Genomic DNA, 27,771 nt, shown 5'->3' on the forward strand with positions numbered 1-27,771 from the left:
AGATGAAATGTGATGCTGGGGCTCTACCACAGGTTTCCATGAGCAGAGTATCTCCAGGGCACTTTCGTGCTTGGCAGGCTTCACTGGGAGTCCAAGCAGTGACAAGGCTCAGGCGGGGAACAAGGAAAGGATGAAAGGGCTGAGCCTGTCCAGCTTTGGCACATGCTATCTCTGTCCTGTGGGCTGGGCTTTCTTTAGAATAGTCTCTCGCACCCCAAGCTGATGCTTCTCTCTCTTCTTCTGGCAGATAAAAGAGCTCTTCGTGAGTTTTGAGTACACTCCCTTGGGAGCAGCATCTCTAGCCCAGGTGCACAAAGCAGTGCTGCAGGATGGGAGAACGGTGGCAGTGAAAATCCAGCACCCAAAGGTTCAAGCTCAGAGCTCCAAGGATATTTTGCTCATAGAGGTAAAACTACCTGTTGGCTTTGACTTACAGAGCAATTGCCATCGGAACGTGTGGGGGCCACATTCACACTGTGTCATGGTTTAAGCAGGTATTATACCACCATCGTGTCGCTTTGAAACCTCCCCAGAGATAAATGTTGCCTTATGGGAATAATACAGAAAGTGGTGAGGACTGCAGTGTGGGCGATTGTGTGGCTGGAAAGACTGAGGAAAAGGGTAAGAGTGAAGGAGGGCAGAAGAAGAAAACAGGTAAATGTGAATGACGTGAGAGTAAGTCCATATGAGATTTAAGAACTAGAGAGTGAGTCCTGACGTCTCTCTTCAGCCTGTGAAGAGAGACTGTTAAGTGGTTGATTAAACTGGCCTCATTTCTCCTTGCAGTCAGTGCTGTGTAGCCAAGGAAAAATCATTCTACATGATTAGCATGTATTTTTCAGTTAAATTCCAGTGTGGCTTCAGGAGGGAGGCTGAAGGGGGCTGGTAAGTGTTTAAGAGGGTACTGTTGATGCAGTGACACAAAGTTCACCATCACAGAAGATCAGGAATCAAAGATCCTATCAAAGACCCTGTGGGCACACTCTCAGAGAAGCACATCATAGCTAAAGCTTCTTTAGACATCTAAAACACCCAGCTTTGAATAATTGTGGCTAGTCTGCAAAGAAGCACAGATGGTTCCAGCTGGAGCACATCACATTGCAGCTGAATATTTATTCTGAATTTGTAGTGAAATTTTTGGGGTTCAATAAAGATATACCAATAAGATGTGGTATTTCTGTTTTGAGAACAGAGAGCTGTTTAAACTAGTTTTGGGTCCAGCTGAGGATTTGGATTTGATTCTGGTCCTCTCCAGGACTTACTGCAGTGGTTTGCCCAATGAGTTTGCTTTTGTGAATCACAGCACAGCAGATCTCAAGGGGCTTATGGCATCCTTCATTCCTGCCCAGAAAAGGATGGCAGAAACTAAGCAGTCAGGGAAGAAGGATGGGCAGGTAATGAAAGACTCTGAAACCAGGGCAGTGAGAAGATGATGTAGGTATGAGCCAAGACCTAAATCCCTGTTGGGCCATTTGCCCTTTTAACAGAGTGTATAATAGAAAAATACCTCCCCCCCCACCAGCAGTGGTATGTTATTGTGATTGCTGGTTATACTGGTAAGAGACATTTAAACAAATGATTTTAGAGTGATTCTTGTCTTTTCTGGTTTTAGACTAAATCTCCTGGGAAACTTGAAACTAAACCAGTGTATTTCTTTTCGGCAATTTAGTGTTGTCCTTCCTCAAATAGACAGTCTGTTTTGTCATCCTCAAGATCTGTTGTGTACACACAGCTATAGGAAAGTAGTTCACAGCATGACACATGCACTCTTATTTTTTAAAGGACCACTTGTAAAGTGTTGGCTTATACCCATTATCATATCCTTCTGTAGGACTATTTTTGTGTAGGCTGCACTAAAAGCCAGATTATCTGCACTGGTCCTTTAAGAATCAGACAGATATTGCAGCTAGGTAGCAGGCTGATTTAAATATTGACGGAGATTGTCTTATTTAGAGACTGAAGGGAAGGAATCTGGATGGGAAAAGCTAGATGGAAAATTCCTGAATTCACTTATGATTTCATGGCATCAGTGCTGACTCTTTAAGAATCAGTACAGCATCTGGTAAATCCAGAGAGAGATACTTCATTATTCTTCCTACATCAATACTTACTTCAAGACAATGTTAGACACATGTCAGAAAAGGGATAGGCCAAATACTTGTTAAGTTTGTCCCTGCTGATGGTCAAGTTGGTAAATTGATTCAAAAGAGCATTTGAAGAAAGCAAAAAACAATGCATGAATTTTCTCACATCAGGCACCAATGAAATAATCCTGCAGCCCCTAAAAAGTTTATGTACACATTCATGAAGATGGCTGGTTACTTTTCATTTGGGTGACATAAATTTGAAAGGATTTATGCTTCTAGGTATAACAGTTGAAAAATCATTCAATGGTGTCTGGAACCTGGTGATTACATTTTTAAAGGAACATTGAGTTTGGAACTGACATTTAGATAAGAGAAGTAGAAACAGGGGTGGAGAACAAATGTTTTCACACAGCTGAACAGGAGCAGTGATGGTTCATAAATTTACTTTTTGTCATACATTTCAATGATAGCAGCTTTCTGCGTGTGCTTCAAGTGTTCCTCCTGCTCTGCAGGGATTTCCACCTCAGTTGCAGACATCTAGAAAGGAAAACTGTCCAGGAACACATTAATAAGTCAATTTTCATATTTAGATGGATGTGCATAACAAGTAAGGTGAAGACAACAAAGTGGATCACATCTTAATGTTTTATTCTTATTTTATGACACAAGTAGTTAAAAAACCCCAAATGTTATTTTCTTTAAGATGCGGTTCAGATTGTCAGTTATGTAAATTTGTGTCACTGGTGGAGAAACTGGCCCTTCATTTGAGCAGAAAGCATGCTTGGCTGATGTACAATTTTGATTAAGCCATCCAATTGCACAATTTTGATATACTTCAAGAAGGACTGCTTATCACTGCTTTAAGCAAACATTTCCAGCAACCTTTCTCCTGGGCCTTTCAAGGCCCCGTGCAGCTGAATACCTGATCCCTTTAAGGAGAGAATGGCAGGTGGTGAATGTATGACACTTGCAAAACACCACCTCAGCATTGCTTAGGGCGGCTGTGACTGATGCTGAGGAGCAACTTGCCCTCTGACCCCCACCAGAAGTGCTCTCTGTAGTCTAATACCTGTATGCAAACTCCACTGTCTTCTCTGAACTGCCCAATGGATTTTCTATGCTAGCAAAATTCTTGCTCTGCAGTGGAAGAAGTAACACTGAGTTAAGCCTCACTTTAGATCTTCCTCTTCTGCATTATCTGAGGGTTGTTCAAGTGAAGCCAAACAGTGATATGTAGAACCATAGGACTCAGAAGAGGGTCACTACTGGGCAATGCCCTTGGAGAGATTTGACCATGTGGTCTCTTCTCCACAGCTTCTTTCTCTTGCTTCTAGGCAGCAGGCAGCTGGGCTCCATTTGCTGTCTGTGCCATCATTTAACTCCTAGATGCTCCTGGATGGAAAAGCAAGCCAAAATTTATGTTGCATGCCCAAAGCATGGCACCATGTGTTGAGTTACAATACCACAGGAACCCTACAAGCACTTAGAGATTGTTTTTTTGTTGTGCTTGGTTTGATGTTTTTTTTTTTGTTGTGTTTGGTTTGGTGTTTTTTTTGTGTGTGTGTGTGTTTTGTTTTGTTTTGGTTTTTTTTCTCCCTGTAAATTACATGGAATGATTCTATCAAAACCGTACTGTGTGTGGCTGAGGCTTTGGAGCCAGGATGCAGCAGATTGCCTGTTCCTTGTCTTCAGGTTCTCCTCTTGGTTGTGAAGCAGATCTTTCCAGATTTTGAGTTCATGTGGCTGGTGGAAGAAGCTAAGAAGAATCTGCCCTTGGAGCTGGATTTCCTCCATGAAGGTAGAAATGCTGAGAAAGTTGCTGATATGTTCAAGAACTTTGACTTCCTGAAGGTGAGGGAACAAATATTTCCATGTACGTATGTGCCTTAATAGTCTTACTTTATGCATCTTGTGCTCTAGACCAGGTTGCTCAAGGCCCTGTCCAACCTAGCCTTGAACACTGCCAGGGATGGAGCATTCACATCTTCTCTGGGCAACCTGTTCCAGTGCCTCACTACCCCCACAGTAAAGAACTTCTTCCTTATATCCAACCTAAATATCCCCTTTTTAAGTTAAACCCATTCCCCCTTGTCCTATTGATACAATTGCTGACGAGGAGTCCTTCTTCAGCACCCATGTAGGCCCCCTTCAGATACTGTAAGGCTGCTATGAGGTCTCCATGCAGCCTTCTCTTCTCCAGGATGAACAGCCCCAACTTTCTCAGCCTATCTTCATACAGGAGGTGCTCCAGCCCCTGTATCATCGTTGTATATAACTCCTTATAGCTCTTCTGGACTTGCTCCAACAGCTCCATGTCCTTCTTATGTTGAGGACACCAGAACTGTATACAGTACTCCAAGTGAGGTCTCACGAGAGCAGAGTAGAGGGGTAGATCTCATCCATGGCTAATGAATTCATGTTACCTTCATACACAAACTCAACTGCACCCCATACTGTGCTTTTTCCCACTGACACTCTTAACCCAAATCTCCAGCTACATGTTGACTAGGGTCAATGGCAAATATCTCAAGACAATCATGCATGTACACATCTCTTAGGAAGACGTAAGTTCACATCTTCGAACTCACATGTGCACAAAACTTTTGCTGAGATATAAGAGGCACAAGCCTGCACTGTGAGCATTCTGGAAATATATGTATGGTCAAGCACACGTTGTGCTGTGGGCACAGTCACTGTTGTAACTGCATTTGCACAGACAGTAAAGGAGCAAAAAATGCACCCTCCTTTGGACTCTGCAGCATACACACATCAAAGGAGGTTTTCACCTCCTGTTTATGCAGAAGTCCCAAGATGAAAGTGACAGATGTCAGAAATGAGGTGAGTTTGTTTTAGGCTTTTCAGGCTCATACATCCATCTTTTCTTTGCTTCCTCCATGCAAGGGCTGTAATTCCTTGTCACCTGCCTCCAGGTTTGGGGCAATCATTTTGGACCCCACTGGCAGCAGTGGCCTTCCCACAGACACAGATATCTAAAAGCCACCTGGGCTACAGAAGTCCAGAGGCCAGTGGTTTTGCTGAGTGAGCGCTTATCAGAAGTGGTGTACCTCGGAGAGCTGTATCCATTGCAGCTGTAACTAGGATACTGTGAAGTAAATCCCCATGGAGCGGCCAATCACCCGTTCGCTGGGTTGAGGAGCTACCATGATATCAATATGTCTAATAATAACAAATGGCTTGAAATGGCTAAATAATGGATCCTTCTGTCTGACCTGCCAATTCAGAGACATGTTCATCCCCCAAAGGCAACAGAAGAATTGGTCTCCTGCATCATTAATTTTCCTAAACATGCTAGAAAGCTGAGAAGTGGATTTTGTGCTGTGAACCTTTTTGAGCTTTTAAAGCCAGAGGTAAATTGTTTCCATGCCCTAGCATTACAGCCAAACATCTGTGAGTAATTAAAAAAATCGCTGAAGAATTCGGCTGTGAGTGAGAGAGGCATCTGCAAGAGCATGGTCAGTGCTTTACAAGCCTGCTGACTTTCCCCTGTAAATCTTGAGACAAGAATGAGAATCTTCTGTAATTATTTAAAACAGTAGGGTTCAGTGGACTGGATGGGCTGCGGTACTGTTAGTTATGGAGTTGGCTTGCTTTCTCACCAGTCTAACTGCAAAAAGTGTCATCCAGATAAGCTGAGAAGGCTGCAAGTAACTGAATCCCCCTTGCCCATAGTGGACCTGTGGCCTCAAAGTCTTATGCAGGGTTGACAGGCAAGTATGCCAGCAGTGTTGAACAGTGGGACTGAGGGATGCTGGAATTGCTCAGCGAAGGAGTCTTTGAGCTAAAGCAGCACACATATGGTAAGGTAAAAGTGGATGACATTGGGAAAGTGGTCTCTTTAGGACAGGAGCAGTGGGGGAGGCAGGTAGTTTGTGAGGGACTGAGACACTGTCAGTAGTTACAAGCAGAGTATTAAAAAATGCTGCTTGTTCAGGAGCTGTGATGAGGTGCAGTGCCCTAGCTGGTTCCCTGGCTCTGGTCACACTAGATGGGCAACATCTCTTACGTCTTCCTGTCCTGCCCCAAGGTACTGAACCCTTGCAGTGTGTGAGTCCTGAGTCCACAGACGAGTCAGAATGGGTAAGGAGAGGGGGCTGCACAGCTGATTCTGTCTTTATAGGATCCAAAATGTGTATCTCTGTACTGGGGCACAATAATGGGAATGGGTGGAGCTCCCTTATATCTTTGGTAAAGTGTACCTGTGTGGCTTCACCCCTTTGCAAAGGCAAATCTGGACAGCCTGGGAGCTGTCATGTCAGCACGGTGATGTGAGGAATATCCAAAGGGAGCTTCAGCAGGAGGACTCTTGACAGTAGGGACTTCACCATGCAAAGAATTTGGCTGGAAAGAGAGGTTGCAAAAGGGGAGCCAGCCTGAGTGATGCCTGCATCACTGCGTCCCTGGGTGACACTGGGCCTCTTGATTTACTGCAGGTTGAATGAAAAGTGCTTTGACATTTTACGCTTGTTACTGTGTCACATTGGCAATAAGATAGTTAAGGGTCTCCCAGGGTTTCTCTGACAAGTCCCTTATTTGTGACACTTGTTTTTTCTTCCAGTTCAATTGCACATGGCCTAAGTATGCAGGGTTTGTCAGCTCAAAGGCATTTTTGTTCCAAGGGGCACTGCAGAAATACAATTTACGATGATGGCGTATCATTTTTAGAGCTGCATAAGTGGGCCCTTTGCATAGCAAACAAGATGCAGTTCCTGTCTAAAGGAGCTGAGTGGATGATTCAGAAACTTGCAAAGGTACTAGGTAAACAGCCCAGCTAGAGAAACTGCAAAGCAGATAAGCAAGATCTCAGACAATGGCAGTGGGAGGGAGGTGGTCAAAATCTTGTAGAGTACAGCCAGAAATGTTGCATAGGACAGATACTGCTGCTCTTAAATTGGTGTGCTGTCCTTGCACATATTGCTGCTGTCATGGGGAATAGCTGGTAGATGGATTTACCTCCCTAGTGCTCAGGAAAGAAACAAGTCCTCACGTCAGCCTCTTCCATTTTTACTTGTTTTCTAGGTTGTATGTGATATATTCTGCTTGCTTTCCCAGCCTGTTACTTGACCTAACATATCTGCTCTTGTTTCAGGTTCCCAGGATCTATTGGGAGCTCTCATCAAGCCGTGTCCTTCTCATGGAGTTTATGGAAGGGGGACAGGTGAATGACAGGGCCTACATGGAGAGGAATGGCATCGATGTCAATGAGGTAGTTTTTCATCTATCTCTGAACTGAGTGTGGTGGGCAATTCAAAACTGATGTGGACAATCAATCGACAATGCAAAGTAGAGGCTGACAGGACAGGGAGGGGCAGAAAAGGGAGCACATACAGATGTGGACAGAGCAATCAATCTGAGAGGTCTCAGTTCTTGTGCTTCTGTGAAAAATACGTAACTGCCTTTGGGGCAGGCTGTCCTGTAGGCTGTGCAGCTAGAGAGATATTTGAGGAGACAGACAGTGAAAAATGACCATCCTCTTCTATTACATACACCCATGGTTTGTTCCTAGGTGGCAGTTGCTGTTATCCTAAAGGAACAACATCAGCTTCTGATTGTTTTTGTCTTTCTTCTTTCCCTCTCTTTTTTCTGCCTTAACTTTTTCCTGGATGAATGCATGGGATGTAGCTTTTGTATCTCAAAAGCTGTCACCTTATGCAAGAGGTACAACTGTGATCATGTAAGACCTATGATTTGTTAGGGTGCTGGAGCCTCTGACATGGTGCTATTTGCTACATGGTGAATATTTGCATAATATTCATAGATGTTTCCTTCTGCTTTCCAAAAATCTCCCTTTTTCTTTCAAATGCAACAGTTTTCTTTCTTGCTTCCTGCTACTACATTACTGTCTAATCTTGCAGTCCTTCATTAAACAACTGCCAGGTTTCATTGCTACAACAAACCTACATTTCCCTGAAGAATGAAATAGTTTGTATGTGTGGCATGAAGTCAGGAGAGCACTTTGGATTCTCTGTGGCTGATTGATTCTTGAGGAAAAGAAGGTATTACTTCCCAGAGGAGCTGAGAAGATGCCAGGGGAAAGGGTTTTGAGCCATTGGACACTGTGTTAAGCCACGCATCCCAGTCAGTGAGTGCTGACTGAGGCACTGTTGCTTGCCTTTCCCATTGTGCCCTATCAATGAGCCTCAAAGTTGTACTTGGTTGACTGGCTATCAAAGAACTACATCATAAAATGAATTGTACTTAATCTGTCCATCCACTTACCAAATCTAAGTGTTGCCTCTCTCTCTGCTCTTCCTCCTGTCTGCTCCCTTTCCAGCCGTGGCAAAATATGTGTGGCATCAGTTAGAGACGTGACAGAGATCTCTCAAGGGAGGGGAAATGTGGTTTGGTATACCTCACAAGGAGAGCACATGTGTATCTGCTCAGCTGCCTCCCTAACTCAGCATGCAGCTCTTTCTCTGCCTAAAGAGCTCAGCCAAATTACAGATGGAGAACTGAGTAACCTACCTGTTTATCTCTTCCTCTGCTCTTGCACTCTGCAGATGTTTTCTAGTAACCTCTGCAGGCAAAAAAGCAGGCACCTTCTCATGTGTTTCTCCACTGAAATACAGGAAAGAAAGGTCCAAAGTTAAAGTAGGTTTTAAGACTGTCTTTCTGTTGTAATTGTGATGAACAAGCAAAGTCAATGGGTAATAGTGAACGATGCTCTCTTCCCTGTGAGATGTCTGGTCCATTTTCATTCAAGGGATTTCTTAAATGAATACAGCTTTACTTGTAGATAGTGCAGTCTCTCTCCTTTCACATCTCCATAAGGAAGTATTTCGAGCATTTGGGTCACTGGTTTTCCTCCCTTTCATCAGGGCATCACAGAGGTCATTGTCAGCAATCAGAGGTAGACACAAATCCTTCTCTGTGTCTATTTTGTGCTGATGGTCTTTCTTTGTGTTTACCAAGATAAATGCCTCAATGGTGCATCTGGTCTGCAAAGAGCACTATAATATGACTCTTGAGAACATGGCAGCTCATGGACTTCGCTATCCAGAGAGATTTTAAAAGCCTTATCCATGGCAGAACATGCAGTCAGCTCCATTCACCTGAAAAACTCAACTGATTGAAAGTGAGAGTCATTTCTCTGAGTGAAATTATCCTGTCCTTTTGCTATAAAGACAGAGGTCAAATCAAAAAGACAGTGCTCAGATACAACAGTGAATATTCCTCAAGTCTTGCAATAGTCAGGCGGAAAGGCTTGGTTTGATGTGGTAGCATGAGGACTCTTGAGCATACGTGCATTCAGATTTTGAGCTGGGCTTTCTCACAGTTCTTGGACAGCAGATTCATTCTGAGATCGAGGTACCTAGTACAGTGAAGCTCCCTGCGACTTTGGTTGCTTCTCTGAATTTTCTCAACCTGCTGGAGATGGCAGAGTTGTGTGGAGAAGCCCCAGGAGGGACACTGTTTGCAATCTTCCATAGCTTTCTCCAGCCAGTCAGGGTAGAAAATTCAATGACTTTCAGTGACGTATTTTGCTGCCAGTGTGTGCCAAGACAAAGCAGCAGCTAATTTCAGTTCTTCGAACTTGTGGAGGCTTTTGCTTGCAATAGGAATGATTTAGGGTGAAAATTCAGCTCATTTTTTTGTTCATCCATGCCTTTGGGAAGGTCTTTTTATGATGTCCTGGCACAACAGGTTCCATGCAGCAATGAAACCATGTATTTTGCTGATTCTGAGCTGGCCTCTGAATGATGGCTAAGCTGTAATTTTAAAAAAGTTATCAACAGATTTCTACTACTGCAAAGTATAAACCTTAGTGGTTTCTGGCAATCTTCAGGTATAGGAGGTTACTCAGCTCAGTGGTAGGACTGAGTTTCTGAAAGCTCTCTCAGTGTCTGCGCTGAACTCTTCTTTCTTCCTTTTCTCTCCCCACCCTCTGAGATGAATGATTAACTTCTACTGATTGCTAGTAAAGCAACCGTAGAAAGGAGGCAATACTGAGCCTGTCAGAACCATGTGATGGGAAACGAGATCTGTTATTACAGCCACGGTAAGATTAGGTAAGAGCAGTGCACCCCCCAGACTTCTCCTCTGGCATATTGCAGCAGATAGGGACATATATGACCAAAGTCCATTATCAGCTGCTGCTGTTGATGCCCTGACTAAAGAACTGCATGGCATGGTGGTGAGGTGAGGAAAAGGCAGCAGACACTGAAAAGAGCATGAGGAAAGGGTGGCAACCCAGGTTTCAAAACTGTGACATGGCTTATAATATGCAGCAGTTCTGGCTTTCAAGGGATGCATTAGTTCCCTATAAATCACCTCAATCTATTTATCTATAAAGCCCTCTATAAATCATCTTACTCCATTTTGTTTTACTGGGCAGAGGAAGAAAGGTCTTCACTAAGCAGGATTTCTCTTGCGTGACAATGCAGCCTTGAAAAGCAAGCTGAGCCTCTCTCCTCTAAATGGAAAGGATCCCTGAGGTGAAAGCTCCCTTCAAACCAGGTTACTGACATTTACTTAATACCGTCTGTAGCAGGATTATCATTTAAGCTGCCCAAAAGCACATTAATCTCTCTGGATCCGTCCAAGCGCTGGATTGTAATGGCATTTAATCAGAGAAGGCTTTGATTTCTAAAGACAAGTGCAAACACTGAAATATCTGCCTGTGGAACAGTTACTTATTCATGTGCAAGTGTAGCTGAGGAGGAGCATGTAGCTAGGGTATTGACAGTGGGAGGGAAGCCTGGAGAGGGGAGTTATCAAGAAATGAGCTGGCATGAATTTTGAGGGAAGACCAAGACATGGCAAGGTTAAGAAGGCTGTTTCAAGAGGTAAGAGCATTTACAGTATTGGTTGGGAAGATACATTTGGAAGAAGTGGGAAGAGCAGGGAAGGGAGGAAAAATAGACTGAGGTGCTCTTAAGATGTTTGTAGTGTACTGTATGCAGGAGGGAAGGAAGGATAGCAAGGGTACTTAGAGCTTGGACTTTTGAAGAAGATCCTAAATGGCACAGATGCTCCTTTTGCACCCGTTCTGATTTTACCTGATTAATTTAGAGAGACTTTTATCTGTATACAAATCTTACCATTAATCTGCTGCATGAATCTTCCCTATCCCTCCTTGTGGATGGTTTGCCTTCCTTCACAGAGGCTGCTGGATCAGTAGGCTGTTGGAGCTGCGGAGCTTACGAATGCACTCCTGGCACGTGCCGTATTGCCTCCAACTAACCAGCCAGCTCAGGTAGCCAAGTGGAGAGTCCCACATGATGACCCTGGCTTGGTCTTGAGTCAGAGAAAGGAAACGATGCCATGTACTTCAGCTCACTGGAGCCTAATCATGACCCATGGATGATTCAGAGGTCAGGAAAGTGTTTTGTGAAGCTGAGATGTGAAAGCAAACAGCTAAGGTATTATGATGGGCTACTGCCCACAGTTATTGCCAACTGTCACCCATCCTTCTATGGCTTTTTCTTCTTCCTTCTGTGACTAAATGGGTTGTGCACTGGAATGGTATCTCTTAGCTCAGTAAAGAGCCCAGCTACCTTAACGTGGTTGATAGCTTTGCAACTTGAAATATGCTTTTAGTGAGGGATTTACCCTTCTGCCAAGACTCAGGAGCTGCTGCCTTGTAGCTGCTAAAATTTAGTGGGATTAAATTTAGCTAGAGGTATTAAAGATAACAGGAAGGGATTCTACAAGTACATAGCAAATAAAAAACAGACTAAGGAGAATGTAGGCCCCCTCAAGAAGCTCTCAGGAGAGCTGGCTACACAGGATTTGGAGAAGGCTGAGGTTCTGAATGACTTCTTTGCCTCAGTCTTCACTGGCAAAGGCTCTGACCAAACCACCCAAGTCTTGGAAGGCACATGCAGGGACTGTGAGAATGAAGACCTTGCGCCCACTGTAGGAGAGGAACTGGTTCGAGACCATCTTAAAAATCTGAAGGTGCACAAGTCCATGGGTCCTGATGAAATCCATCCGTGGGTCCTGAAGGAGCTGGCAAATGAAGTTGCGAAGCCGCTGGCCATCATATTTGAGAAATCATGGCAGTCAGGTGAAGTTCCTGATGACTGGAAAAAGGGAAATATAACCCCCATTTTCAAGAAGGGGAAAATGGATGACCCAGGGAATTACAGACCAGTCAGTCTCATCTCTGTGCCTGGCAAAATCCTGGAGCAGATTCTTCTGGAAGGTGTGCTAAGGCACAAGAAAAACAACAAAGTGCTTGGTGACAGCCAGCATGGCTTCACTAAGGGGAAATCCTGCCTGACCAATTTGGTGGCCTTCTATGATGGAGCTACGGAACTGATGGACAGGGGTAGAGCAGCTGATGTCATCTACCTGGACTTGTGCAAAGCGTTCGACACTGTCCCACATGACATCCTTGTCTCTAAATTGGAGAGACATCAATTTGATGGATGGACCACTCGGTGGATAAAGAACTGGCTGGATGGCCGCATGCAAAGAGTTGTGGTCAATGGCTCAATGTCCTGCTGGAGACCAGTAACGAGTGGTGTCCCTCAGGGATCGGTGTTGGAACCGGTCTTGTTGAACACCTTTGTCGCTGACATGGACAGTGGGATTGAGTGTGCCCTCAGCAAGTTTGCCGATGGCACCAAGCTGTGTGGTTCAGTTGATACGCTGGAGGGAAGGAATGACATCCAGAGGGACCTTGACACACTTGTGAGGTAGGCTGATGCCAACCTCATGAAGTTTAACCATGCCAAGTGCAAGGTCCTACACCTGGGTCGGAGCAATCCCAGGCACAGCTACAGGTTGGGCAAAGAGATTCAGAGCAGCCCTGCAGAGAAGGACTTGGGGTGTTGGTCGATGAGAAAATGAACATGAGCCGGCAGTGTGCACTTGCAGCCCAGAAAGCCAACTGTATCCTGGGCTGCATCAAAAGGAGCGTGACCAGCAGGTCAAAGGAGGTGATCCTGCCCCTCTACTCTGCTCTTGTGAGACCTCACTTGAAGTATTTGTGCAGTTCTGGTGTCCTCAACATAAAAAGGACGTGGAACTGTTGGAACAAGTCCAGAGGAGGGCCATGAGGATGATCAGGGGACTGGAGCACCTCCCATATGAAGATAGGCTGAGGAAGTTGGGGCTGTTCAGCCTGGAGAAGAGAAGGCTGTGTGGAGACCTCATAGCAGCCTTCCAGTATCTGAAGGGGGCCTATAGGGATGCTGGAGAGGGACTCTTCGTTAGGGACTGTAGTGATAGGACAAGGGGTAACGAGTTAAAACTTAAACAGGGGAAGTTTAGGTTGGATATAAGAAAGAAATCCTTTCCTGTGAGGGTGGTGAGGCACTGGAATGGGTTGCCCAGGGACGTTGTGAATGCTCCATCCGTGGCAGTGTTCAAGACCAGGTTGGACGAGGCCTTGGGTGATATGATTTAGTGTAAGTTGTCCCTGCCCATGGCAGGGAGGTTGGAACTGGATGATCTTAAGGTCCTTTCCAACCCTAACTATTCTATGATTCTATGATTTCCCAGGGTGAGATCCTTTTGTCAGTACAAGTGTGGAAACCTCTCATGCCTCAAGTGTGCTTATAACACTCAAGTGTTAGATGAAATGGAGCATGGAGAAGAACAATTTCTGGGGAAAATGGATATTCTTGCTCTTTGCACCTGCTGATTTAATCTGGGGAGAGGTTTCCTTGCAGATTCTCCTACATTTCCTCTAGTCTGAAGCTTAATGAAAATTGACAAGGCACTGGTAAGCAAGGATAGTGACCTCCAGTATTTCAGCTTCTGAATTGTGCAAAGACATCAGGTAAAAGTTAAATTACGCACAAACTCATTTCTTACTGAGTCAGTCTCAAGCATCAGTGTCAATCAATTGCTTTACTCTCAGCAAGAAGCTTTGCATTAAATCTGAGGAAATACAACTACATTTAAAACTAAGGGAAAAGGATGCCCATAGCCATTTTGGGTGTGACAGAGAAACAATTAAACAATGGCTGGTCTTCTATACCTGTGTCCTGTAGAAACTTACCAAGTTAGTACCTCAGTTCCCTGGATGGATGAGTCAGAATATTTTTCCCCACTTAAATGCTGTGGAAGATGGGGCTTTGAGCCAGAAAATAATTTCCTCAGTCCCCAGCAGAGAGTGTGGGGCATTCTAGGAATACACTCTAGGTGTCGTAAAAACTCTTCCTGTATCTTAATGATATCATGTGTGTCCAGACATCACCTTGCTGTGATGCTAATCAATGCATAGCAGTAGTTCTGCATTACAGAGCACTTTGTTTTGATCCTCACAACTGGATCACACAAGGCAGAGTGTGAAATTGCATCTCTTTTGTGTGACCATCCTAATCTGCTCTGGACAAGAGCCACTTCAGAGCAGAGACACAGTGCAGGTTCCAAATTGTGGCTGTTCTCCATCTGCACCCTTTGCTAATTTGACACCAGTTTAATTGGGCAGGATTGCCCTAGCAGGATTAAACAAACCCTTAGATGATGGCTGTAATAACAACAACGAAAGAAAGCAAAACCCAATGCACTCTTCAATCCAATTAACCTTCGATTAAGGTTCCAAAATCAATGCTATTATTTTGGCCTCGGGAGGTAATATTGAACCCTGAGAAATGAGCTGCACAATGACCTTTACTTTTAATGAGATCAATAGAAGTTAGTGTCGCCATCTCTTAAAATAATTGGCAAATATTACAGCCAAATTAAGGCTAGAGACTAGTATCTGCTCCATATCTAAAGAGACAGTCACAGATGGAGGTGGGACAGGAAAGGATGGTGCCCTATCAGACAGTTTCATCTAGGACTTAATCAGGAGCAGAGAGTGAGATCAGCTCTACAGGACCATGTCACAGGACTTTTTTCTTAGCCTTTCTTCTTCATGTTAGTTGGAGGCATGGAGCCAGTTTTCTCACAAGGCCAGGAAAGTATCAGTGACTTTCCATGGATAACCAAGGCTGGTTTGTTGCATTGCAGTTGCCCATGAACATGATATGTGTCATCTTTTTACTGCAGGAGTATTCATAGGCTCAAATTTGCACACATTCTTTCCTTTCTGAGAGGTTTCTTGCTCACTATTGCATATTGGTGTTTTTTAAGATACTAATTTGTGATGGACTTTCCAGTGTTTTGTTATTGTCAAGTTGCTCTGTCATGGATGCGTGCTGATTCATTAAGAAGAACGATGCATACAGCAGCTGGTGTGTCCCCAAAAGTTTGCTGCTGTGGGGCTGTATGCAACGGAATATAATAGGGTTCATCAAAAGCAGCTCCTAGCGGAGGGTAGCAGGTTGTCTAGGCTTTCAGCAGCAACTACAGCTGTGTACATACACAAGAAGAAACACATCCTTGCTCCTATCTACACTACATCTGAATTAGATGACAGAAATGCAATACATGTACCTGGTAAAATCCTTGGCACCTTGATATGAGTTAGTTAACTAGAAATGGTGGGGATTAGCAGGGAAATTGCAAAGTAGGTAAGAAAATGATACATGCAATGGTGGGGAGAGATTACCATAGAGGAGTTTTGTGAGGTTTGCTCTTCAAACTGACCTTATTTAGTGAATTCAGTGATGACCTCGACACAAACAGAACTATGTGAAGGAGGTTGTTGATGACAACAAATTGAGAGGTTCTGTCATTGTGGAGAAGTACCAAAGTGGCAATAGCACTTAGTGGGCTTGAGGACTGAAGTGATAGAAAGGGATAACAATGAGCAATACAAAGTGAAAAGCTTAAAACTAATATGAAGAGTTCCTTAAGTATGCTGGGAGTTTATCAGAGGGAAATGACATGTTAGAATTAACTTTGGGATAGTAGTCAATCACAGAGTAAATGTGTGTTTCCAGAGCAGTGCAACTGGAAGTGTAAAAAGCAGGTTGAATCCTAAGACACATCACATAAGGGAACATCCTGTAGAAATGGGGCAGTATTTGTGCTGTATTTATGCTGATAATTACCTTACTGGTGAACACACTGGAGTAGTAGATACTGGAGAGGGAAGGAATTAGTTAAACTTCAGGTTCATGTTAGCTAAGGAAATTTAAACAGGGCGTGATTAAAATGAAGGTGGGATTTAGGGGAAGGGTTTTGACCGTCTAAAGAATGAATTTTTGTAACAGCCTCCAAAGTCATACTTTTATGTCTTTCTTATTTCCAGTGAACTTGACTAGTTTATAGAGACGCTGTGTGATACTGTACAATAACAGTCCTTAATGTCTGCACCACATTCTTGTTTTGTTTGGTATTGACTTTTAACTCATGTAAGATAATTTGTGGCATGTAGCATCCTTGCTGTACTGAGTACATAAGATGAACTTCATGTGCTTAGTTTGGTGAACAGCCTGGTTGCTCTACATGTATCTGGCACTCCACTGTTTTTACCCCAGCTGCTGACTCTTCATTTCGTTGTCTGAGATGTGCTTATTCTTCAGCTTCTGTTTTTGCAAAATGAAAACATTGGGTTAAAATAGTACGGCTTGCCTGACACAGTGTCATGGTCATGTCATGTAATGTGGCAATGGCAGGTTGCTATTAGCATTGACTGGTGAGGCCACAGGCTATTTGACTGTAGTCATCATATTCTGCTGCAGTACAAACAGACAAATCAAACTTCTTTTTGCCAATAACACACCTTCTGGCAATAGGCAAGGATATGCCTGTGACCAGAGTCTGGTGTCATCCTGACACATAAAGCTCAGCTCTGCTTGCTGACTAGCATATTTTTTTCCTTATGTGTTGTGCCTAAATTGTGCTGTTCTTTATTACACCCTCTTCTGCCTGGTTGTATTTTTTGTAGCACATCCCACATGCTACAAGTGCTTCTGCTTCCTTGCTATTCAAACCTTCGAACACTGGTAGACTGCGCTTAGTCTGCTATTCCTTAGCCAACTTCAGAATCTTCAGTACTTCCTATCTTTTTTTTTCCTGAGTAAATTCCTCCTGCATCCTGCTCATTTATTTGCTCTCTCCGAACTCACTCTATATAGTCGGCATCTCTCTGTTAATGAGCTGTCACATCGAAGCGAATGCAGGATTCCAAGGGTAATTATTATTTTTTTTACGATGTGCACCAGAACAATGCTGGGGTAATGATAAGGACCTCCTTGTGTTGGATGAAAAACTGGGAAAGGAATTATGACCTCTTCCTGTCATAACAAAACTCCTGTGTGTTTACTTTGATCTTTACTTCCGTGCATCACTGCAACCTTTTTGTCTAATTTGCAATGCACCTTCACCTTGAGCTCCTATACAGCTTAAATGCATGCTGGATTCCTCCCTTCTCCTGAGTAGGAGTAGAGGTTTTCATATGTTTGTTTTCTCGTTTCACCTGACAGCATTCTTCCAGTGTGGTTTATGTATGTTATTTATCCAGTGCCCTTCTTAATAACGGTGGCATAAAGGCTCATAGTGATGGGTCACAGTACTAAAGAATTAGTGTGTGTAAGGGTTTTCATGTTTTTTTTCCTAAACCTTTTCTCTAGAAACGTGAACTCCTTTTTGTCTGCATTATATAGTGATCATAGAATCATAGAATAGTTAGGGTTAGAAAGGACTTTAAGATCATCTAGTTCCAACCCCCCTGCCGTGGGCAGGGACACCTTAAGCTAAATCATATCACCCAAGGCCTCATCACTCTTCACATATTACACTGTAAGCCCTAGATATATAACCTTCCTTTTTTGTTTAGGATTTGACAGTATTGGTGCTTTCTATCTTAATTCAATATAAATCCTGGTTTTTGTCAACAGACAAAAATATGCAAAAATACTTCAGTGTGCAGCACAGTTCCATCTCTTACACTGGGTAATTTTGCTTTTCAAACTAAGGACTGTTTATATGCTTATGTCATAAATCCCTGTAACATATCTTCTGTATGCTAACGAAGTTGTACAGAATGCAATCCTCTTTCTTAAAGGAGCCATAAAGCATAGTTTCAACTACTGCAGATATTCAAAGTTGCATGCTGGGGAAGAGGTAAATATAAATACAGCAGGGAAAGGAGAGAGGATGGGGATCTTGCAGTGAAGTTTATCTTGTACCCATGACCTAGGCTATGAGTCTGATCAGGACTGTGACCCCTCTGTTTTCATGGAAAGGTGGGAAGATGAATCCCCAAGCTTCTTTTGTGTTGCTTTGTTGTCTGCAAAAGGCTGTGGCCACAGATCAGTTTAGTAACCTGTCTGCTGATTCAGAAGAAGAGACCTTTCCTGCATCTGGAGTCTATAGCCACCCCATAAGATCCTGTTATGAGGGTAGTGTGGATAACTTAGTGAGAGGTGTTTTTATAGGATTATAGGATATTTGAGATTGGAAGGGGCTTCAGGAAGTCTCCTATAAAACCTCCGAAGGCAGGGTCAGCTGTGAGGTCGGACCAACTTACTCAGGGTGTTATCCAGCCAGGTCTAAAACTTCCAAGGATGGTGGTTGCACAACCTCTATGGGGAACTTGTTCCACTGTTTGACTTTCTCAGCATATGCCATTACCACAGCACAGAAGGACAGTTCGCTGTCTTTGATACAGCCCATATTCTGGTGCCCCAGATTATTAGATTTCCAGGTTTTAGCCATGACCAACCAACAGGTTTTCAGAACTGCCAGCCCTTGTATGGATTTGTGTTTAATGGGTATGAGACATCACATTGTGCCCTAGATTGTCCCCAGGTCCTCATCTTCAATAATTCTGTGCTCTTCCTGGAGGGCAAAGAGTGAGGCAGAGAGGGCAAAATGCAGCTCCTTCAGTGTGTGCACAGGTGTTCTGGTTGCTACCGTGATCAGTCACAATGTCCAAATCCATTCCGCCTGGTGTGCAGGTCCCTGGGAGGCTGTGTGAATGAGTGACTGGCTTAAAACAGACTTTGTGGCATGTGCTTGGACTGTCAGCAAGTGCTACTCACCTCTTCTAGGAGGTCACAGCGCCTGGTACTTTGGTCCTATCCACTTTTAGAGCTTGTTGATCTAGGAGACCTATAAGGGTCACTTCATTGCTCCAGTGAGCTTGCTGGTGATTGAGGAGGGAAACGTTATTGCCCTCAGTAAGTAGTTTAAATAACACTGGTGTGGCATTAGGGGAGCTGCTCTACAGGAGACTGTAGGGCTCTGCTATGCCACCTGTGTGTGTGTTTTGGCACAGGGGCAGCATTCTCCATGATTCAGCAGTGTGGCTCCAAGTCCCATTTGAGGGATGGAGGGTTGTCCCACCTCGTCCTACAGCTGTCCCTGTTGGTGTGTTACAGGAAGGGTTCCTGTTCTTCCTCCTCATTTTTAGTTACTTGGGCACTATTCATAATGAATGCTCTTCTTGGAGGTGGTCGCATTTCAGAGATTGGTAAAACAAGCCCTTTCCTGGCTGACTGTTTGTCTGCAGGATGAGCTGTCATTAGTATCCCATTACTTCTTCTACCACTTCTGCTTATGGGGACAGCTGCCTGTTTGCTGCTTACGCTGTGTGTCTGGGGACATGCTTGGAATAATTTATAATGATTGTCTTTTAATTGCTTGTTCAGCACTCCACTGTAGAGCTCTGTGCCGCTCTCTGATGGCAGAGAGGGCTGGCAGTGGGATGTCAAGGCAAGGCACATTGCTGTGTTAGTGCAAGGCAAGGGATTGATCCTAGGCCCTGGGGATGTTTGCTTGCTCCTAGGAGGTTTTTAACTTTAATAACATCTCTTGGTGATAAGGAACAGTGGCATGGAGGAGCACAGCAGTGACAGGATGATTTAAACAGCCTTTCTGTGCTTCTCCATCTTCACAGGCATTGCAAACCAGATTAGCATGGGTTTGAGGAAAGAAAGAGGGAAAGTGAGATGGGGGGAGGGAAGAGGGAGTCCATGTTTATTCTGGTAAGCAGATTGACAGGCTCTGTCTCTTCCCACCCCTTCTCTGCTGACTCCTGCTGCCATCCATGGATGGAAACATCCAAGTCTTCCTTCAAGTGGTCTCTCACCACCCCATCAGCTCTTTCTATGCCTTCCCTGTGAATGCCTGTCTGCCCCTATCTGCTGTCTTACTTTTTTCCTCATTGCTAAAAACCCCATTCCTACCCATAGATGTTTTCTCTCTTTTATGCCAGGCAAGTGTCCTTAAAACCCCCCTGACCTCACAAACACCAGGGTAGGTGCCAGCACACAGCCTGTGCATTTCTCAGTGTGAGGAGCTGCAAGAGCTCTGCATGGGGACATTGGCACGTACCAGACCCTTGCTCCCTGCAGTGCTGGCACATGGGGGCTACCTCCCCTCCTTGGCAGGCCCCCTGCTGTGGTGGCCCTGTGTGACCATCTCCTGTCTTCTCACAGATCTCTCGCAATCTGGGGAAACTCTACAGTGAAATGATCTTTGTGAATGGCTTTGTGCACTGTGACCCGCACCCAGGCAACGTGCTAGTGAAGAAATGCCCAGCCTCTGGCAAGGCCCACATTATCCTGCTGGACCATGGGCTCTACCAGGTATGGAGTGATGGGGGGCTTCTGGGGCCTCTGTAGGTGCCTGTGGGCAACAGGCTGAAAAAGCATACCCAGCTGCAGCCTTGTCTCTCTAAGCCCATGTGGATACATTTTTCCCCAGTTTCCTTTCTGTCATGGAATTCTGGGGGCCATGTCTTCCTCCCTAGGTGCTGAGTGAGTCCTTTCGCATGGACTACTGCCGCCTTTGGCAGGCCCTCATCAAGGCTGATATGAAGAGGGTACAGAAGTACAGCCGGAGGCTTGGGGCAGGGGATATGTACCCTCTCTTTGCCTGTGTGGTGACCGCCAGATCCTGGGAGGCTGTCAACAGGGGCATTGACAAGTCACCAGTCTCAGCCAGCGAGGTAGGTCCTGAGTGTTTTTCTCTGTCGTGTGCCCTTCCTTTTCCTTGGGTACCCTTCTTTCTTGTAACCACTTGCTCCACTGGTACTGCAGAAGTGTGGGGCAACCCCTGGCAGCTCTGTAGCAAATTCTACATTGATAGCTGAGGCAGAAAAATCCAGGACTTCCTTCTACTATGTGTTTTATAGTGGCTGAACTTAATTTCCCATTTTCAATTGTCATGGGCTGCTTAAATTTTGTATAATATTTTAATGGCTAAGTGTTCGCCAGTTCTGGCAGGGGAAACGTTTGTAGATCAACCTTTTATTTAAAAAGTGTGGAATGCAGCTGTGCAGGGAGCCATCAAGGAGGATAAGTTAAGGTAGAGGAGATGTAAAGGCATAGTGGGAAGACATGAGAAGGATAATGCATTATCACTATTCATGTAAATGACTATCAGCTCTGATACAAACTCCTAAAACCCCTTGGAAATTACCTCCCAGTCAGAAACCCTCTTAACTTGGAGTCAAGGTTGCTTAACTGCAGATCCTGTCAACTCAATCACTACAAATCTAGGAAACTGCCACTTACATTCTTCTCCATTTCTTATACACACATGCTGGGCTCCTTCTCATGCTTCTTCTCAATCCTGAAACGCACACCTTAAGAATAGTAGCACCTTAAGAATAGTAGCAGCCCTTGCCGACTGTGCTGTTTTTAGACATGAGCATATAGTGCTGTGTTTTCAGCCAGTGGACTAGTGTCTACAGGTAGAAACGTATTCCTATGGTTTGTTTTTATCTGCATTCGTTTGTAGCAGTGAGAATGAAATTCATTTGAGTAGCATTATAATATAATCCTATGAAATTCCTTTGGCTTGGCATTTCATTTTGATGGATGTGGCAGAATGTACTGCACTGGGTTGCCATTATCCATAGCAATGAGTTGGTCAGATACCTTGGGTAATGGACTCCCCTCACACCCAGTACTCTGATTGCTTCCTACCTGAGTTAATTTTCTGCAGCAATAACATAGTGACTGTCTAGCAGAGCTGTGTTTGATCTGGTGAGCTCTGGAGATGACAGTTCCAGAAAAAAATCCAGAGGCACCAAAGTGAATCAACACAGAGCTGGCTTTACTATTATAAGGCCAGTGTTGAATCTGAGCTAAAAGGCAACGTTTATCCTAAACTGGATTGTGACTGTTATGCCAGAGGTGTAACCGCAGCTACATGGTGCCTTGTGAACTTTGTCATTGAGTTGAATTGCATGTACGGAGCCAGCTCTGTTGTCTTTGCCTACATGACACAATTAATGCCGAAACTGGATAATCCTGCAGCAGATAATGGGGAGCTGAGCAGATTTGCTGAGGCATTAGGAAATGAGCTGCTGCTTGCCCTTAGTTTAGAGGTGCATTTGAAAGAATGTATCTGCAGCAAGAGCCATGAGCACGCATTGGGGCAGATACCAGCAGTGCAGAGCTCCAGAGAGTGTGCTCAAGGATGCATGGACATGAGAGTAGCCTGTGAGACAAGGAAGCAGCCCTTGTGAAACAAAATCTTATCTGTAGCGTTGTGTCCAGTCTGGGGCACTGCATCTCAGGAAACGTTTGATGAAACTGGGCCAAGTTCAGTAGGAAGCTGCAAGGATTAGTGGTCAAACAGATGCAACCCATGAGGTAAGCCTGCGCAAGTTAGGGCAGAAAATATCTAGAAAGGCATGGTTCAAGAAAAGCTGTAGTAGTAGTAGTTTTCAAATCTGCTAAAGACTGCTGCAAAGAGGGCAAGAAGTAATGGGTTTAAATTCAGCTAAGGAGATTGGGCTGAAACATGGGAAAAGCCAGATCTAATGGCAGGGCCATTGTAATGGTGGTATGGATGGTCAGGAAGGCTTTGAATCACATCACTGGAGAGTTTTAGGAGCATGCTAGGAAAATGTGTGAGGATTGCCATAGGTGTAGTTCTTCCTGCCTTCAGCCATGGCCAGGCAGCTGACCACTCAGGGTGGTCACTAGACTCATCTCATCTGATTTTATGACTGTGTTTTGCTGTATCCTGCAGCAGCCTCAGTGACTGCAGCCAAGGGGCTTTTCTCAGGTCCTATGGCATAGCTCATTTCTTCCTGAGCATGCAGGCTTCACCCTTGGCAGAAAATGACAGTTCTGATGACAGATCATGTGGGTGTTTTGTGATGTGGACAAGCAGCTGGAGCTAAAAAGACAAAGAAAATAAATAGAAATTAAACCTTATATGTGTAAAATAAAGTAGGCTCTGCAGTGATGCTGGCCAGGATAAGGGATAAGAGATAATCAGGGAGGAATTTTCTGCCAACAAGTAACAGAGTGAAACATTAAACATTTAGAAGAGCTAAGCTTCCTGCTGAAGCCCTGTGTTTTGGTCAGTGACAGAAGCAGGAGGACACAAAGATTTATTTGTCAGCAGCAAAGCTATCATGGTGGTATGTGAGCTGTATACATCCCTGACCATCACGACCTGCACACTCGGTTTGTGCAGGTCTGTTCCTTTCTAATAAGTCTGAAGTTCACAAAGAGTGAGTGTGAGATCCCATATCATGAAATAGAGACCAGCTGACCCTCATTCCAGAGGAGGGAAGGTTTTAGAGCTGTCCTTTCCCGCAAAGGAGCCTGCTCCCTGTAAGAAGATTTTTACTGCCCTTTGCATGTGTCCTGCTGGATTCTGGAAATTTCAGATGTTCCAGGGACTTCTATTTGGATTTGCTGATTCATGTCATGGCCTCTGTAGGAGGAGGTAGGGACACAGTATGTGTATGGGATCAGCTCCACACCACACTGTATGACATTTACTGGGATGGTAGGAGAACTCAAATCTAAAAAGAGGCAGAGAAGTGGGGGCTGCCTGTCTTGCATGCTGTGGTGGTTCATGTTTGGAGGGGAGCCCGTCTTGTGTGGCTCAGGTTGTAGTTACTAGTTATTACTGGGATCTTACAATGGGCAGTGTGTTTGTTAGAAGCTGGGAAAGCAAGGAACATGAAAGATCACTCTGTATTTACCTGGATCTTACACCCTTTACCTAAGCATCTGCTAGTGGCAGCTGCCAGACAGGATATGAGTCTAGATAGACCCTTAATCTGACAGATGACAGTTTTTGATCTTTTGGGTTAGTGTGACTCTTAACTGCATAATGCTTTCTCACCTCTGCTGAGTTTTGCTTAGGATAAAGGACTCAACTAGGGAAACAGCTTCATCAGTATAGCATAAAGCCATCAGTTGCATGGGACAGCAAGACAAGGAGCAGCCTGGTTGTCCTTTCAGCATGCCTCTACCTTCCTGAGCAGTCTGTGCTACCTGCAGCTCCGCCAGCTTTGGAGATGGTGAGGTGAGAATCAGTCAAAAGGTTGCAAGGGCAGTAATGAGACATGGTTGCTGCAGGCTGCCTGGGGTCAAGAACTGAGGTAGCAGCAGGTGCCCTGTTCTCCTGAGATGCTATTAATTTTGCCAGTGAGGGGACAGGGCCTTATCTTACTGAGGAGCAGGTAGGATATGGCAGGAATGATCTGTGACTGTGCTGTGAGTGGTTGGGACAGCTAGGTGTCTGCAGGAAAGCAGGACAAAGAGCTCTTTAGCTTTTGACCTAGAGTCATGGTCTGGAAAGATACCATCTCCTCCTGCCAAATTTCAGCTGCATCTGGACCTGGCTTTGCCATGCACTCTCAGCTTCTCTCTCCTTTCTCCCTGACATGATGCGGCTGGCTGCAGGATATGGAGATCCGGTCCAACACTGCTACTTACCTACCCCAGATCACCCAGCTGCTCAACAATGTCCCCCGCCAGATGCTGCTGCTGCTGAAGACCAACGACTTGTTAAGGGGGATTGAACTAGCTCTGAACACACGTGCCAGTGCCAGCTCCTTCCTCAACATGTCTCGCTGCTGCATCAGAGCCGTTTCCAAGTGAGTCTCTTCTTCAGGCACCACAGGCCAGTCATGGAGCAGCAGGGGCTGGTTGTCCCTGCAGGCAAGGAGCCAGGGAGGATCCCAGGGCCAGCAGGCCAGCCAGGGCCCAGTCCTACAGGAGCTGGGCAAGGCAAGCAGGACAGACTCTGGGAGGTCAGGTCCAATCGAAAGTCCATGTTGTAATGCAACTTCCTGGCAACAGGGCAGGTCCAAGGTCAAACCAGAAAGTCAATATGTAGATCAGGTATGGTGGTTGTCAGACATGTCTGTAGTGACAAGGCAGGGCTGAGGTCAAGCAAGAGGTCAGTATTTGAGCTGAAGTACAGGTCAAGGGGAACAGAGTATGAGCTGGGGGCCATTACTCCTCCAGTGTAGCTCAGGCAGGGACTGAAGGTGCAGGTCTGAGATTAGCCTGAGTTCCTGAATCCATGAGCAGAAGGCTGGGGGAGATCCCAGGCTAGTCAGGGACATAAAGGCTTATTAGAACCCCCCACTTAGGGCCCTGACAAGGCCCAACTTGACCTCTTGCCCTCATACTCTTAGCTGTGGACCAGTCCCACTCAATATCACATCTGCTGTGGTCCTGCCCCTGCTCAGTTGCACATCTCAGCCTGTCTGTGTTGTTCTCATACCCATCAGCCTCTTCAGAGGGCAGGTCTATCACCCTGCAGCTGGGGACAGGGATGGAGTTGGAGGCCTTAGGATTTAGGGTTTGGTCCCTCCAGAAGAGGAGAAAGGGTTTCCTGTCCATTAGAGTCATCACCACTGGAAAGTATTTGTGGGTAGGAAAGATCACTGAAAGTTTACTGCTGCCAGTTTCTCCAGCCTAATTGAGGGGCTAGGGCTGACTGTGAAGATCAGGCTGATATTTAAAAGCTGGGAGCAGGAGTTGTGCAAGCAATTTCCATCTGTGAGTCTTATGAGTCAATGCACTTCTGCCTCAGATTCCTCCTCCTTACAGGAGAAATAACATCTCACTGATGAGAGACATGCAAATCCCAGTTAACCTCTGCTTCTAAGGGAAGGTGGAGAATTACTTTTCCTGGAATTAGTGTGTCAGGATTGCTGGGCTCTTATGAGTATGTTACCAGGAAAGGCTGGCTATAGGAGTGTGTACCTGTTCCTTTTAGCTGAAGTGAAGCTGGGTGTAGAAGCAGAGGATGCCATGGCTCAGAGTCAATATGCACAGGGGCGAGAACTGGGCTCACAAGGGAGCAGGCTGTCTCTCCTGCCAGATTCATGCTAGGAAGGCAGTCCCCAGCTCCCCAGGAGCATTACTTAAAAAAAATCCCTATTCCCATGGGTCTCTACTGCTAGTGATTCTCCAGATGTGGGATGTTCCCCTCCCCAGGGAAGATGTATGACAGGCTGCCTTCCCGATGGGCTTCATCCTGCCGCATCTAATGCAGCTGTTTCTTTCATTCTAGGTACCAGAGAAGCAAGAGTCACTCGCTTTACAGGAAGGCCCAGATTTCACTCACAGAAGCCCTAAGCCTGTGGCAGATCAGCTTGTATGAACTCTTCCTCTGGCTGAAGGGGTCTCAGCTGGGGAACTGGGTCACTGCTCTCCTGAGGCGGAGGCACCATTCTATGTACTGACATGAACTGGTGGGAGAGGCCCAGGTGCTCCCGCCCTCCCTTCTGCTCTCCACAGCACATTTGCCTTTCTGACTGTTTCTGCTTTTCTGTGGGCTAATTTGGGGTCTTGTTCTATGTTACATGCTGCACTGTCTTTCTGTCTTTGCCTGTTACAGCATTAGCTTTCTCTGTGGCACTGGGAGCTGAAGTTGGTACTGGAGCTCTGTCATTTCATGCTTTAGGAAAAGGAGGTGTGGGATACTGTATGCCAGGAAAGGCAGGGTGCTTTCTTTCCCCATCTGAGCACGGCAAATTCCATTTAGATTCCAGTGGAAAGCAAAATCCTCTCCTTTGCTCTTTCTTAAATAATCTTATAGAATTTAAGAGAATGCCAACCCTGCCTAGAACGCCTCACATTTCTCAGCCCCTCAGAGAGAGGTGGTCAGTCCCTTTAAAATCTAGTAGTGTTTATGTTAGTTTTTGCAATCTCCTTAGTCTGATTTCTGTTCAGGTGTGCAGAGAGTTTCTCAGAGGAGTGAGACCTTGTGGAGAGCTGGCATTAGGGCTTCCTCTTCCACCACCAGGAAAAGGGGAAATTGTGAGAGTGGTGGACTGGGACTCCAGCTTTCTGAGGTTCATCTCCAGTCCTGTCAGCAAGTGCCTCTGTGTCTTTTGACTTTTCCTGGTCTGTTTCCTTTCAGGTGAAATGAGGGAAGGGGACACTGGTCCTGCCTCTTTTCCAAAATTCAGGAGGAATGACAACTCAGGGCTCTGAAACTGCTGGTAATGTGTGTGTTGTGTAATGTACTGCCACATAGCAAAATAAATGTGTTGTAGCAAAGACCTCTGGGGGAGGGGTGCCTGGCTGTGCACTCAGGGTGACATTTGGGCCTCTAACTTCAGTACTGTTTCTCCACTGAGTGAGTGATGCCAGGCAGCCCTGCTACCTGCTTGCAAGCCAAATAAAATGACCTCTTGGTCCTTCCTCTTCCTAAGAGGTTTGTTCCATATCTGGGCCTTCTGGAGCTGCATCAGATGTGTATTGGGGTAGAATGGAGGAGAGGGTGTCATTCTGCTGGGAGCATGCGCCACTTCTTGCCGTCCAGATCCACACTCAGCCTGCCGCCTCCCTGCCCGTGGGAGTGCGCTGCAGCACATCTGTGAGACGTCACCATCCCTGTGCCATGCACTGAGCATTTCACCTCGTCACTGCCTGTGACGTTTTACTGTTCCTGCCTCAGACAAAAACCTGCCACTTGCTCAGTGGTACAACTGACAGATCTGATGGCTCTGACTCTGCAGCTATGGGACAGTTACCAAGCAGTCTCATTGAGAAGCCTTCTTTATGTGAGACACATTTGGGATCCTGGGAGACATCCCTGATGCTTGTGAGGACTTCTGTAGCCAGAAAGGGTGGATGGAGGTGACTGCTCAGAT

General features: G+C 45.3%; 1 protein-coding gene across 3 annotated transcripts in view; it reads left to right on the plus strand.

Moving 5' to 3' along the window:
- Positions 1-27,177, plus strand: part of ADCK1 (aarF domain containing kinase 1) — an 81,267-nt gene extending 54,090 nt beyond the window's left edge. For all 3 annotated transcript variants that reach the window (XM_061463725.1, XM_061463727.1, XM_061463726.1), the window contains 7 exons: positions 248-406; positions 3,780-3,938; positions 7,195-7,311; positions 20,336-20,485; positions 20,650-20,847; positions 24,560-24,753; positions 26,184-27,177. In XM_061463725.1, the coding sequence (XP_061319709.1) occupies positions 248-406; positions 3,780-3,938; positions 7,195-7,311; positions 20,336-20,485; positions 20,650-20,847; positions 24,560-24,753; positions 26,184-26,355 (1,149 nt within the window). In that variant the 3' untranslated portion in view covers positions 26,356-27,177. The remainder of the gene's footprint in view (positions 1-247; positions 407-3,779; positions 3,939-7,194; positions 7,312-20,335; positions 20,486-20,649; positions 20,848-24,559; positions 24,754-26,183) is intronic.
- Positions 27,178-27,771: the final 594 nt, after the last annotated feature.

The sequence above is a fragment of the Pezoporus flaviventris genome, unplaced genomic scaffold (assembly GCF_033815535.1).
Source record: "Pezoporus flaviventris isolate CSIRO_AGI_PZ_B2104156 unplaced genomic scaffold, CSIRO_AGI_Pfla_v1 ptg000036l, whole genome shotgun sequence".
Taxonomy (NCBI): domain Eukaryota; kingdom Metazoa; phylum Chordata; class Aves; order Psittaciformes; family Psittacidae; genus Pezoporus; species Pezoporus flaviventris.